At 50.2% G+C, this 14025-nt stretch overlaps 1 protein-coding gene across 2 annotated transcripts; it reads left to right on the plus strand.

Annotated features, from left to right (window-relative positions):
- The first annotated feature begins 612 nt into the window (after positions 1 to 612).
- LOC128747990 (E3 ubiquitin-protein ligase CBL-like) lies at positions 613 to 14025 on the plus strand. 2 transcript variants are annotated; one of them, XM_053846314.1, is made up of 15 exons: positions 613 to 1207; positions 5348 to 5595; positions 6160 to 6306; positions 6364 to 6520; positions 7598 to 7719; positions 8337 to 8474; positions 9105 to 9192; positions 9256 to 9387; positions 9465 to 9674; positions 9999 to 10115; positions 10193 to 10485; positions 10546 to 10722; positions 11473 to 11564; positions 11639 to 11815; positions 11879 to 14025. In XM_053846314.1, the coding sequence occupies exons 1-15, from the start codon at positions 1064 to 1066 to the stop codon at positions 12193 to 12195; spliced, it is 2559 nt and encodes an 852-aa protein (XP_053702289.1). In that variant the 5' UTR covers positions 613 to 1063; the 3' UTR covers positions 12196 to 14025. The 2 variants fall into 2 exon arrangements, with proteins under 2 accessions (XP_053702289.1, XP_053702290.1); XM_053846315.1 differs by having other exon boundaries at positions 614 to 1207; positions 10196 to 10485.

A 14025-nucleotide genomic window follows, 5' to 3' on the forward strand; every position in this document is an offset into this window, starting at 1 on the left:
CACTATGAAATTTGCTTGGGACAACACGTTATGGCTTCTTTCAGCCGAACCAGGTTCCTCAAAACAGGAACAGACAAACAGTCCAATGGCGAAAATGATCAGTTGAGAAACCTCTGAGGTGCATTTTTGCAGATTTGACCTTTGCCACCGACTAAACTGAAAGAAGTATATTCACCTTCTTCAGCCAGGCCTTATCGCTAAACAAACATTTCCTCCTCAGGTATGTGTATATTCAACAACACAGTCAACACACGGCTGAAACATCTGTCAGGGTTTTAAGTGAGTGGGCGCTTAATGAACAAAAGTAGTTTTTTTTGTTTGTTTGTTTGTTTTAGGTGCGCAGTGGCAGAGATACGCGTGTGAATGAATGTGAAAGCGGATCGCGTTTTAATGACGAGTGTATACACGCTTCTCGCTAACGTGTAGTTGTCTACACGGGTGTGTATGTCAGGAAAATTAAAACCCAAAGCCTTAGTCATAATGGATTTTACTTTATCTTAGTCTCCGGAATCCACTAAGGGCGCCGTTAACTGATGCTGAAATCCGTTTGCCTGTCTGAAGACGAAGGCTTCTTCTTGTTTTCTGTTTACGGCGGAGCTTTTATTTTGAAGGCGTGGCCGGATATCCGTGTTTACTCGCACTGCTGTTGATTAGTTGGCTAAAGAGCTGTGGCTTATTAACCCTCGACTTTAGCGCGAGCCGGGATGGTTTAGCGTGTCGTCCCCGGGCAGAGCCGCCACACTGCCCGTCACTAGAGAGAGAGACGCGGGGGGGATGTCCTGTGCAGGTATTTCGAGCCGAACTCTTGCTGAGGGAGGCGTTTTTTAAGCGTAGCTTGTTAGCTAGCTGCGCCGCGCGCGCGCACACACACACACACGCGCGCGCGCGCGCCAGGCTTTTTGTTCCGCTGCTGGACAGCTCGCGTTTTAACGCCGAATTTCTCCGGGCGTGCGAAATTGGGGGGTGTCAAAGTGGGTTATTTGTTTGGTGGGAGTCGTGACAGGAGTAGTCCCTGGTTACCGAGCCGAACCCCGGGGCTCACCCCCGGTCGCCCGTCGAGTTCATGGCCGGAAATCCACGGAGGGGCGCCGGTCTGATCGGCTTGATGAAGGACGCCTTTCAGCCGCACCAGCCCCCGCTGCAGCCGCACCAGCCCGCCGTGGTGGACAAGAAGATGGTGGAGAAATGCTGGAAGCTCATGGACAAGGTAATTACAGCTGATGTGGGTCGCGGAAGAGACACCCTGCACAGATAAGGAGGGTCCACGCAGTCGCTGCACAGCGGCGACGTGTCACGTTCAGCCACCCAATGCCTAGTTGCGGGCAACGCCATCATTCCGAAGCGACAGTGGATTAACTGACTAACATTCCTGTTGCAGCGGGCTGGATTGGATGCAGTCCCGACCTCAATTTCAGAAAGGCTCAAATTTGGTTTTATAACTCGCATTTCTGTCCTGCGCTGTTTGAAAACCAAGCCACAGTGATGTTTCACCGGTGTATTTTTTACGTGTGCATGGGTCTTCAAAGAAGCCCCCCCCCCAAAAAAATAAAGGCTCCCTGAGGAGTCTGCAACATGCTTTGCAAGACAAAATAGCTGACGTGTCCAAAACACAAGCCCTGCCAGTTCCCTTTTCCATGGAGAAGCAGAAGCTCTCGTGTCACTTTGAGTTGACCCCCAGCCTCTGAAGGACACCCCTGACCACTCACCTGATGAGGCATGATAGTGTCATGGCAGTCATGAGATGAGGGAAACGACAGAGAGATGGATAAGCAAAAGCTCGCTGATGTATCACAATTAATATGATTTATTTGCCAATGTTTCTTGCCTGATTTTCTGGCTCATTCACTAGTCAGTTACTGCAGAGCACTGAGTGTCAAACTGCAGTGGCCCCTCTGGAGCCAAGAAAAGACCTTCATTGAGCTCTCGAACTGCATCCTCCAACCTGATGATGATGATGATGATGCAAGCTGTGTTGGTGCCTCTAGCGACTATGTAAAAGACTTTATTTCCATGGTTCTTGTGCATTTGAATCTTATTTCCTTGGTTTCCATTGGTGGCACGTGACCGGTCCTGTAAGAGCACCTCGCCAGTCTCTACTTCTGCTATGTGGTTGCCATGTTTGTGAAAATGTTGCCAACTTGGGGAACTATCTAAGCAAAGGTTATGTTTTATATTCCTCTTTAATTACTCTGAAGCAAGCTTTAACATACATTTGTGTGCTTTATTCGCTGCTTCGCTCCCTCGTATGCTGCTCTGCAACATTTAGGTCATGACAAGTGAACACGCCCGACGTGGAAGACTGTAGTGACTCTTTTAAATTGGGACTCTCATCTCTTTGTCTTTATTTTATGGTATCAATATATGAATGCCTCTATTATCCGTGAGAGGCTGGTGTTACTTTGGACTCTAGAGAAGGAAACCTTTCACGTCCTCATTTCATGTTAACATTGGACATGAAGACAGCATGTCTAATTGGCTCCAATTTCAACCCTGACAAGACAGTTAGGAGTGTAAACTGAGGGCTGCATGGCGGATAATGAACCTATTGTTTCTCCCTTCATTCGCTTCAGGCATCGAGGTTTGCTGCTTGTCATTAAAGAGGCTAATTCAGGTCCAGTGAAAGGAAAAAGGTGTGTGTGTGTATGGCTTGTTGAAATGGTGTTTGGTCTTGGAAATGGGAGCTGAGCGTTGCCCTGCTGGCATTGTCTTACAAGGTACGAGAGGAGAGATTATCCCAGCTGCCAGGGGAGCGTTTGTTCACCTGTGCAGTCTGCTTAAAGCGCATTTTCATAAGTGCTGTTGAGAATCCTTCTCCTTTGTCTGGAGGTGCGCTCTGATCCATGATCTCTGGTTTTGCCGCACAAAGCCAAACAAGGTTAGTGGTGTCCTTATCTGCGACAGAAAGCTCAGTGTGTTGTGTGAAGATGCAAAGAATTTGCAAATTTTTCCAGCTTCCCTGATGGAAAAAATGTGTGGAAGTCAAGCCCGCTGGGAGGTCTGACCGAAGTGCTGCCTGCAGCCTCTGTTTCTATACGTCCAAGCAGCTGTGGTGTTCCATCTTCATTCAACTAAAGTGCCCCTCTGAGCTGCGCTCACTTGGGGAAGTAGTAAAGCACTCGTTTGGGTTGGAATCCTCTGGGGAACTCCAAGAACAGGAAGTGAATGTGGTGTATACAGACGAGGGCATTGTGTGACCCTCCTACTGTCATGATTCATTGCTCCCCCTCATCCTCATCTTTTTTTTGGCCCCGTCCATTTTCACTGATCATTTTCATGCCGTCTAACGCAGGATCAGGCTCCTGGAATTAGCTATAAATAAGCTGAAGTTAGACAAAGATCACGGTTGTGCTTCTAAAGCCCGCGACCACATTTCCCCCCATTCTGGACCAAAAGTGTGTCCGCTAATACAAAAACATTGATCAGAATGACTCTCTCTGTTATGTCATTTCCATACTTCAGTCATTGCCAATTCATCTGACTTTGTTAGGAGGGACTTTTTGGCCTTCCACGCTGAGAAAAACAATTTTGGTTTCCAAGAAGTCTGGTCCTTGCCTGCTCCTTCAGAGATGCTGCTGCAGTAATTCTCAATCAGTTCTGCTGAAGCGCGATTTCGTAATGGTACGCATTAAGTTCTGGAGGGAATGCAGATCAATAAGTGGCAGGCTCGTCTTCAACACTTAGTCATGCTCTCATTCCTGGGTTCACCGTCGGTGCAGGAGTCAGCGTCTCTGTCCAAACTGCAATAGACGATTCAGACCTGCTTCCAAGGTAGATGTTACAGTAGAGCTGCTCCTCTAAACAACCGAACCAGACGATTCAGGATGTTGTTTTCATGCCCTTGTTTATGAATGGCCCACTTCCCAGGGATGGATGGGTTTTTGTGGGTCCACTAACTGACTTATTTCTTTGGGGTTGGTAAGAGAAATACGTCTTCCCAAACCAAACTTTTGGGGTAACACTCGAGAGTTCATGGCAAAATTAGACGACGCTATTCCTGGGCAACTGAAAGAGCTAGGGGCCACTTCTGGAGTGCATATTGAATTTTAAGTAAAATGTGGTTCTTCTGGTTGATAGTCTGTCCAATAACGTACGACACCAGTGCGCCATGTTGGTTTCTCTGGAGCTTTTCTCCAATCGTGCCACTCTTTCACCTTCACCAGCAACATTTCTTTTGGTTGGCTGCCAATATAAACCCACAAGGGAAGTGACAGGTCCTGGCTTTCCATAGATAAATTATCAATATTTAATTTAACTGAGCATGACATGGATCCCAGTCATGTGACCTGAGGCACCACTCAAAAGTCAGTTCGAGGCTGTGGATTACTAACATCAGGCAGGAAATGAGTTTTCATAAAAACATTTCGGTTACTGTTTATTTGATTTAAAAGTGACACAACCAGCGCATGAGCATCTGAATCTCCTGGTCTGCATTTGGTGGTCATCGCCCATGACTCACGTCGCATTGCATGCTTGTGAGTTGATCGGCTCACATCTGGGTGGATGTTCCACTGACTTTATCATCGCACAGCTTAGCCTGTCAAGGCTCATGCGGTCTGACACATTTATTAGAAATAATCTCGCTCTCATCGTGCTGCTCTTCTTTACTTTATCATCTCACTGTTTACACGCATCAGATCGCAAACCAAATATTGACTCATAGTCCCTTCTCTCCTGTCAGTTTAATGAGGGCGACGATAAACACTCCCACACCCACTTTTACAGGCCTTTTCATAAGAAGCTGGCCATCATGACTTGAATTAAACTCAAGCCACTTGCTTTCAAGGTAAAATTAGCAACAGTCAGGTTTGGTAATGAGAGGTTTTCTAATCTCTTGACCACACGAGGCTTCCTCTGGAGACTCTCTGTATCATGGTGGGCAGATGACTAAACATTTCCTCCACACAGGAGCACAAACACTTCCACACATGGACATGCAGAGAATCGCACACTGCCACACGCTTGCATTTGCAATGCAAATCTGATGAACTGTGCCAACTTGTTGGTGATGTGGGTGGATCTTTTTTCACACGCCACCATGATAACCCGGGACCATAATTAACTCTTTTCGGAATTTGATCAGGATGAAAGTGTATCACCGCGGTGGGTTTCATTACTGTGTGGTTGTTGTGTCAGACCTTGATATACTGTTGCATCCAAGGCTTTCCCTCTGCTTACATTTGGTCTCCTCAGCTGCTTATTGTAGCAAAACAGCACGCAACAAATTTGTCCTTAATATGAAATATAATAATCTATATTAACCATTCAATGTGGGTTTTTTCAATATACTTTTAGTATTTTAAAGTAAGTCTGTGAACGTGTACGTTATCATTTCATATCTCTTGTCCAGGTCGTCCGCCTCTGCCAGAACCCCAAGGTGGCATTGAAGAACAGTCCGCCCTACATCCTGGACCTGCTGCCCGACACCTACCAGCACCTCCGGACCATCTTGTCCCGGTACGAGGGCCGGATGGAGACGCTGGGCGAGAACGAGTATTTCCGTGTGGTCATGGAGAACCTGACCAACAAGACCAAACAGACCATGAGCCTTTTTAAGGAAGCCAAGGAGCGGATGTACGAGGAGAACTCTCAGCCCAGGTTGGATGGTCTATGCATCTACTCGTTGGTTGTTGTTGAGTGGTGTTTCTGCTGTCAAATCTAAATGATTGCTGTGTTAGAGTTCTGGACACACGAGTATTCTGGTTGACTTGTTCTACTCGTGTAACTACTTTGACGCCCTGAAGCAGGCGGAAAGTGTGACCACGCGATTTCTGCTCCGGCCCACTTTCAGCTCTTTTATTGCTCTTACTGCTGAGAAAACAGGGAATGAACCAGTCTTCATCATTTAACCCCTTAAATCCTGCAGCAGTTTTGTGGTTGCTGTTCTTCCCTCAACTGGCTTGAGACACTCATCATGTCGTCCATCAGACAGATTAGAAGAAAACACCCCGAGTGATTAATCTCCTCCATCACATTCACTTCCTGTTTCATCAGAAATACATCAGTTTCCTTCCTCCTTTGATCAAGTGTGTCACTGATCTTGGCGCCTTTGACCAGTTTGGCTAAAATGCTGTTTTCACTTGGAGGTTTTTGGGAGGCGTGTGAAGTGGAAACCAGCTGTGAAATCGTTGTTAAAGTCCTGATCTTCTGTGTGTCCTCCAGGCGAAACTTGACCAAACTCTCGCTGATCTTCAGTCACATGCTCGCTGAGCTCAAAGCCATATTCCCCAATGGCCTTTTCCAAGGTGACAACTTCAGAATCACTAAAGCTGACGCAGCAGAATTCTGGAGGAGGGCATTCGGGGACAAGTAAGTTGGAGTGAACGTTCCGCCTGGAGTTGGTGCTCTAATTTCACTCGCCTGCAGGACCATAGTGCCATGGAGAACGTTTCGTCAAGCGCTCCACGAATTTCACCCCATAAGCTCGGGCCTGGAGGCCATGGCGCTCAAGTCCACCATCGACCTCACCTGCAACGACTGCATCTCTGTGTTCGAGTTTGACATCTTCACCCGACTGTTCCAGGTGAGAACCCAGCTTAGGTCAAGCTACTGGGAGTCTTCTGTGAGGTGTTGTCTTGATATCCAACTGGTTTCACAGTTGCTTTTCTGACTCTGGCTCATCCCTCTCTGGAGTGTGTTACCTCATCCTATGTCTAAAGAAACTTTGCTCGCATGCTGGGGAATAAGTGTTTGGATTTCATTCCTGGGAACATCCAAGGTTGAGGGCCGACCGCTGCTGTCGCTGAACAAACAAAAGTTTAATGTTATTCACTCGCTGAGATTTGCTAATGATTGACTGGAAGCTGGTGAGGTGTCCCAACCTCGAGTCATATCCAAGCACAGGGTTGGATCTGGCCTCTATCCTAGACCTTCCAGTGATGAGCGATGTTGCACTGATGTGTGAAGAGTGGGGAACCAAGACATTCTGTCCTGAAGTTTACCGCAGCGTGTTGTGACTCTGCAAACTGGCCGCTCATCTTCACAACCGCCTCTTGTTTAGTTTCCAAAATAAATGCAGGGGCAGTGCTGAGCTTCCAATGGGGTCGAGCTTTAGGATGTTACTGTGACAGCACATCAGGGACCCTGTCTGAGCCTGGAGGAAGAGGTCTTTTAAGGTCGGAAAAAAACAGATTATTGAGATGGAAAAAAGTGAGAAGATAAAGTGTTCTTGTTTTCCTCATTTCTATTGCCAAACTGATAAGTAAATCCCATAATAGCCCCATTGACTGAGCGATGAGAAAACTTCCTCATAAAACTCACCAGAAGTGGGTGAACGGTGCCTGTCTCGTAACTACAAACAGCTGGAAGTGCAACAAGAATCACGTTCACTTAGTCATCCCTGGTGAACTCTCGTACTCACCCTGCTGTCAGTCAGGTGTCGAGCGTCACAGGCTGGGTAGTCCGTCTGTTTGGTGGAGTAAGTCCTAGAACACGGGACAGAAATAAGAAATGTTGATCAGTCTGTATGGTTATGTTTAGAAACACGCTCATCAAGCCTCTCGTGGCCCCTAGTGTGTCGGAACCGGACGTGGTTGACGTTGAGGCCGTCGAGGTGTGTGGACCTGGAAGGAGGTCATGTGTCTGTCTGTTCCCTTTGTAGCCGTGGTCGTCGCTTTTGAGGAACTGGAACAGCCTTGCCGTCACACACCCCGGATACATGGCCTTTCTAACCTACGACGAGGTGAAAGCCCGGCTGCACCGGTTCATCCACAAGCCCGGCAGGTGAGACAGCCTTTCCCCGGCACACCACCTGCCAGACTTTCAATTTCGGGTTTTAAAATAGACAATCACCACGAGAGGGCTGAGTAAAAGAAAAGGCTAGAGAAACAAGAGTCATCATCCTGATCATGTCACTGTGCTTAGTCGTCCAGCCAATGTGGACCTACAGGGTCAGAATTAAAACTTTTTTTTAAGGTTTTTTTTTTTTTTTTTTGGGGGGGGGGTGTAGATGTAGATGAACACATAGTCGACCTGAGGGTGGAGCAAAAATGATTAAACTAGGTTTGTTATATTAAGATGATTATACAATGGTGGATTTAGCAAAAGAGTCTTGAGAGCATCCGCACAGTTCCACTGAGGAGGAAACAAAAGCGAGCGTTTGATCCGAGTGCCGTAAGTCCAAGTGGCGTTTTGACGGTACACGCTTGAAGTCAGAGTCAAAGCCAGGCGATCCTGGACCTCCTTTAGTCTCGGGTGACAAGGTTTGTTCCAAGGCTCTTGTCTCCCAATGCAATCCACAGAAATCACTAGATTTCAAGGCTGGCGACGTGTCGGCCGTCGTGCTTGGCTCGCGCCTCCCTCACTGGCTGCTCTCTCAACTCTCTCCGTTTGTGTCTCAGCTACATCTTCAGGCTGAGCTGCACTCGACTGGGCCAGTGGGCCATCGGCTACGTGACGGCCGATGGGAACATCCTGCAGACCATCCCCCATAACAAGCCCCTCTTCCAAGCCCTCATTGATGGATACAGAGAGGGATTGTAAGTCAACTGCTGTGTCAATGCTGCACATTATGCCCTCCAGGGTACATGATGTCGTCCAGAGTTCAAGCACTGCGGGGAGATTCCAGAAATTAAAAGTCAGTCTTCACTATAAAGTCTTTTGGCTGAAGAGACGTCTTGGAAAACTGAGCGTAAACAAGTGGCCACATCAGATAATGTGTTTGCATTATCAAGATGGTTCAGTTTGTGGCTTCGAATTGAGGAAACGGTGCAGGAAGATGATGACACTCTGAAGCACACGTGCGTGAGATGAAGCGAGCAGATACCGGTGTGCAGCGACAGATGGCCTGCCTGAACCAGAGGGAGATGTTTGAATGAAAATAGCCAACGAATGCAGTAGCTGGACGCGCCGAGGCTTGATTTAGTGACATGTCACAAGGTACCGGGCCAAATCCCTCAGATGCCATGACATTTTCTGCCTCATCATCTGTTGGTGAGAAGATCTGACTTCCACGGGACGAACTGTAGGCAGAGAAATTCAAACAGCTTTGTCAGCTTCTTACTCTGGAATCCTTTGTTTTCTGAAGCCATGAAGTCCAGGTTCCTGTTTGTTGTTGACACCACTGACCAACCCTTCAGCATGTAAACATGAGTCTATGTTTTGTCCAGTTACCTGTTTCCGGACGGTCGGGCTCAGAATCCAGATCTAACTGGCCTGTGTGAGCCGTCACCGCAGGACCACATCAAAGTTACTCAGGTCGGTGTCCCGACTCCCAGCCAGCACCGACGTTAGCTTGACGCTCCTCACGTCCTCCTGCAGGAGCAGTACGAGTTGTACTGCGAGATGGGCTCCACCTTCCAGCTCTGTAAGATCTGTGCAGAGAACGACAAGGACGTGAAGATCGAGCCCTGCAGGCACCTGATGTGCACGTCCTGTCTGACGGCCTGGCAGGTGAGGTCGCACCCAGGCTGAAGCGCTCGGCTCTTATCCGCTCAGCGCCGCCTCCTCTCTGTGTGTGTGTGTGTCAGGAGTCGGAGGGCCAAGGCTGCCCCTTCTGCCGCTGTGAGATCAAGGGCACGGAACCCATCGTCGTGGACCCCTTCCACCCCAAGGCCGGTGGCGCGTCCTTCGCTGGGTTCCAGGCCTCCAGCAGGGCGGACACCGTCTGCAACGAAGAGGAGGACGATGAGCGCCTGGAGGACCAGAGTCTGGTGATGAGCAGACTGGCCTGTAGCAAGGTGGGATCCAGTCACACGTGTACTCGGTCAGAAAGAGCCCCTCGGTCAGGACAGCTCAGACTCCTGATCCAGCACAGATGTGCAGTGCACTTAATGGACAGACAGACCAGAGCAATCAAACCCAGAGCAGCAGCTTTGCCAGCAGTCAATAGCTGTGAGAGTCACGATGTACGATAACTGTTTACTTGGTGTGTTACTTGAACATACAGTATATAGTAAACTTTCCCTTAGTTTGCTTTGATCATGCCCATGAGCGTCGTTCAGCCTTGTCGGAACATGAAGTCTGCTCTCTCTAAAGTGACACATTTGAACCACCTGGTGCAGGTGGAGCGCCCGGCCTCTCCGGTCTCGCAGCTGCCCCCGGTTCCTCCCCGACTGGACCTCCTGCAGCAGAGACCCTCCTGCTCTCACAGTCATCTGGGTCAAGGAGCCACCGCCAAAGTGAGTCCCAACTTTCCTTTTGCTGTCGATGACTGAACTTCAGAGGAGTCTCATGCCTTGGTGTTTCCCGTGGCCAGCAGATGGCAGCGACTCACAGAGACAAGCCCCTCCCACTCCCTCCGGCCTTGAGAGAGTTGCCTCCTCCTCCACCTCCCGAGCGCCCCTCTTTGGTGGGCCAGGACTCCAGGCTGCAGAGGCGACCCCTCCCCTCCACCCCTGACCAGCCTGCGTGGGCCAGCAACTACATGGTGCCGCGACCCGCCACCAAAGCGCCACCTGCTGTCTCCACCATCCACCAGAGTAATGGAGCCTGCGGGGAGGGAATCAAGCCTCAGGCGGCGACCAACGCCATCTACTGTCTGGCTGCGAGGTACCGGTGACACTCGGGTCGGGAGGTCCACTCTGATACTCACCTGAAGTTCTGGCCCAGGTCTCTGCCAGCGTCGGCCGTGTCCAGCAGAGAGAAGCTGGCCGCCGACTGTGAGGAGAACGAGTACATGAGCCCCACCTCCCTGCCCGTCTCTGGGGCTCCCTGGGTCATAACCGGCTCACTGGTGCCGCCAGTTCCGGGACAAACAAACCACCTCCACTACAACAACAACGCCAGGTACTTCGCTCGCACGTTATTTTGGTTCCAGGGCTGAAGATTTGTTTCCAAAAATGAGTCAGTTCCACTTTTGTATGTCAATTATTCTACATTACTGTGACTTTTTTACTATTTAATTACAGTTTAAGTGGAAGAGGAGACAAAAAACCCGATCATCAAAGAGCAAACATAGATTATCAATTTAACCTTTGACCTCTTCAATGATGACAAACTTCCACTCCTGGACTTGAATATTTCAGTTTGTTCACCACTTTATTCGAGCAACGTCCAGCTGTGTTTAGTCAGTCCAGCTGGAGTGAGCAGCCCAGTGGTCTCTCTCTGGTCTGCAGAGTCACCGCATGGGTTTGAATGAGACTCACGTGAGAGAAGCGACACTCCACGCAGCACAGCACCCGCTCTCACTCCCTCACGCTCAACTCCTGCGGCTCTGCTGGGTCCCACTGCAGAGGTGTGACTGTGAGAACAGTTGTGCGAGTGCAAGGCCCCGGATCTCTGCCGGCAGACGAACCAAAGAGAAACCGTCGAGGTGTTCCTTCCACTTAAAATGCACTTGTCACACCATGTCGGTCAGTGAGGGCTTAACGTGAAGGAACCAGTCTGCAGCTGAGGCCAGAGCTCAATGAGAATCATAAAGAATAATAAAGGTGCAATGAAGAGCACAGCCAGCAGGAGAAACAGGAAGTAGCTCAGAGTTGAGCTCTGGTTTTAGTCCTGTGCTCCTCGGGTTAACAGGTGTTGTGTCTCCAACAGTGCGGAGGTCGCAGACAGCGACTCTGACGACCCACAGGTCTACGAGTCCATGTGCAACATCCAGTCCGAGTCGTCACAGAACTCAGAACCAGGTGAGGATCTCCTCATGTCCACAAGGGGGCGACAGGTGTCCTGCTGTGAGCTCAGCTGTGACTTGGCGTTTCAGAGGCTGCTGCAGCGGCGGCTCCAGCCAAACCAGACGGCACCAGCTCTGAGGACATTTACGAGTACAACTGTCCGCGACCCGTCGGGCCCCCGGCCCCGGCCAGGAGAGCCATGTCTGACATCAGCGCCACCGCCGCCTCCTTCAGCACGCTGAGCATGGACGGAGCGCTGGAAGCCGGTGAGTTCACCGAGCGGGTCGGATCATGTGGGGGGTCCAGTCTGTGACCGCGTCTGTGCGCAGGTCTGTTCGCGCCCGGCATCGACCCGGACCACCCCCCCAAACCTCTACCGCGCCGGGCCAACTCGGACAGACGCGCCCGACCTCTGGCCCGGGAGCACCACGCGCCGCTGCCCGACGTGCCGGGTCCGGCCGCCTCGCCCGCTCCGCCGCCCGCCTCCTCGGCCCTGAACGGCGAGATCGAGTGTCTGATGTCGCAGGGCTACTCCATCCAGGACATTCAGAAAGCGCTGATGATCGCGCAGAACAACCTGGAGACGGCCAAGAACATCCTGCGCGAGTTCGTCTCCATCCCCTCCACGGCTCACATCGCCACCTAGACCCGCGGGCACACGCACACGCACACGCACACACACACACACACACACACACACACACACACACACACACACACGTTTGTGCCATTAGATCATGGGAAGCATTTACAAGCACTTTGCTGCAGATACGACTCACTCGGCTGAGATGCTGCGTTCAGGTCGCGTCAGAAACCAGAGCTCGTGCTGCGTTCGGGTCCGTCATTTCCGCAGATTCATGTCGTTTTGTGGTCGATGTTGTGATGTCGCTGCACAACTGATGTCTCACATCTTTGTGAGTGTTGTGATGCAGATACGAGCGGATCATTTTGCTCCTCTGTTGCTGCGGTAACCCCCTTCACTTCGACTCTGAAGTCCGAGTCCAACTGAAAATCCCGAGTTTCAAATCGACGCTTTCTTATCCGACCAAGTCGCACTCAAAAGATGATTTTGTTCAAAACATCTTTGAAGTTTCCATTTCTACCTCATGAAGTCAAAGAAGCGACCAGTCATGACCTGGTGATGTCATCGGCCCCACGCGCCCGCTCTGCAGCGCCCCCTGGTGACCATGAACGCAGCATCTGTGGGGACCGTTGGAGTTGTTGCGTGTGGGCGCGTAAAGGGACCCTGCAGTTAGTTTTCCCCGCCAGCGTGTGGCGCTCCGCGGCAATGAATGTGCCGTTCCAGTGCAGTATTGTCGAGCTTCGCGTCCCAGAGTGGCGGCGCCGCTCGAGTGCCGTCTCGTCCGTGGGACGCTTGTGTAGAACCTTCTAGTTTCTCAGCGCGGTGAACTTTGACTCGTGCTGTCAGACCCGTGATTTCTATGTTGTTTACCTGCCAGCTCCTCGCTGGAGAGACGTACCACACCGGAGTCAAAACACGAGTCGGAACGGTTGACGTGTCGGTGAAATGCGTGACCGAAACAGAGAAACACACTCAACACACTCAACACAGACACTGCAACATTATGGCCCAACAGACGTCACAGCAGCGACACTACAACCGTGACCAAACCAGAGTTCGTAATTACCAAGACGACACGAGGATTCGACTGTACCGACAATACACGAGTCGAATCTTGACTAAACTGCACAGTGCCGACACAAACTGAGACCTGTATAGGATGGAACCGACACCAGACCATCACCATGAAGGTTCCGACACCAACTCACCGAAAGAAGCGTCGCTCTTGAGTGCCTTGAGTTGTCAGTCCGCTCGGCTGCGCCTCAGTGCTGCCCCCTGCTGGCTCATGTTGGAAGATCGTTGTGGCTCCTTTAAACCGCGGTGGCGCTTGGCAACGCTCGCAACGGCTGCGCACTGACGTCATCAACGATGCACAACGCTTCAAAAAGACTCGCGAGAAACGTGAAAAATCACGTCATTCTTTTACACTTGGATTCGTGTTTAAAGTAAAGCGCTGCTCACTCACCGTTAAGGTCGATAGTTTTGCGGAACAAAAGACTTTGGATTCAAGGCTGTAGTACCACGTGTCATCGCGAGGGGGCAGCAAAGCGCCGCTGTAACCGACCCGACGTGTTCCGTTCAAACCAAATGAAGCAAACGTCAAACACAAGTTCTGATTCACTTCAGAGATTGTTAGTCTTAAAAAATATATATATTCACACACACACACACACAGAGTCCGTGGTGCGTTCAGGGCCCTCCCGGAGCAGCGGCGACTGGCTGGTAACACAGGTGTCTAATTAGCCTTCTAACGACGACTTGCCTACTAAACCTTGTTGCTTTGTTGTTCCTGTAAATATGATTTTATTTATTGTCTGTTTAATATCCTCGTTCAGTTGCCATGTTTTCATGCCTAAGCCATTAAGATTTTTAATTAAACAGTATTTTCTTTAA

This window comes from Synchiropus splendidus, chromosome 17, assembly GCF_027744825.2.
Source record: "Synchiropus splendidus isolate RoL2022-P1 chromosome 17, RoL_Sspl_1.0, whole genome shotgun sequence".
Lineage (NCBI taxonomy): Eukaryota > Metazoa > Chordata > Actinopteri > Syngnathiformes > Callionymidae > Synchiropus > Synchiropus splendidus.

Coding starts and splice junctions, on each gene's coding strand:
- LOC128747990 (XM_053846314.1), top strand. CDS start 1,064: ATGGCCGGAAATCCACGGAGGGGCGCCGGTCTGATCGGCTTGATGAAG. Junction 9,193..9,255: donor ACCACATCAAAGTTACTCAG/GTCGGTGTCCCG, acceptor GTCCTCCTGCAG/GAGCAGTACGAGTTGTACTG. Junction 11,816..11,878: donor GGACGGAGCGCTGGAAGCCG/GTGAGTTCACCG, acceptor GTCTGTGCGCAG/GTCTGTTCGCGCCCGGCATC.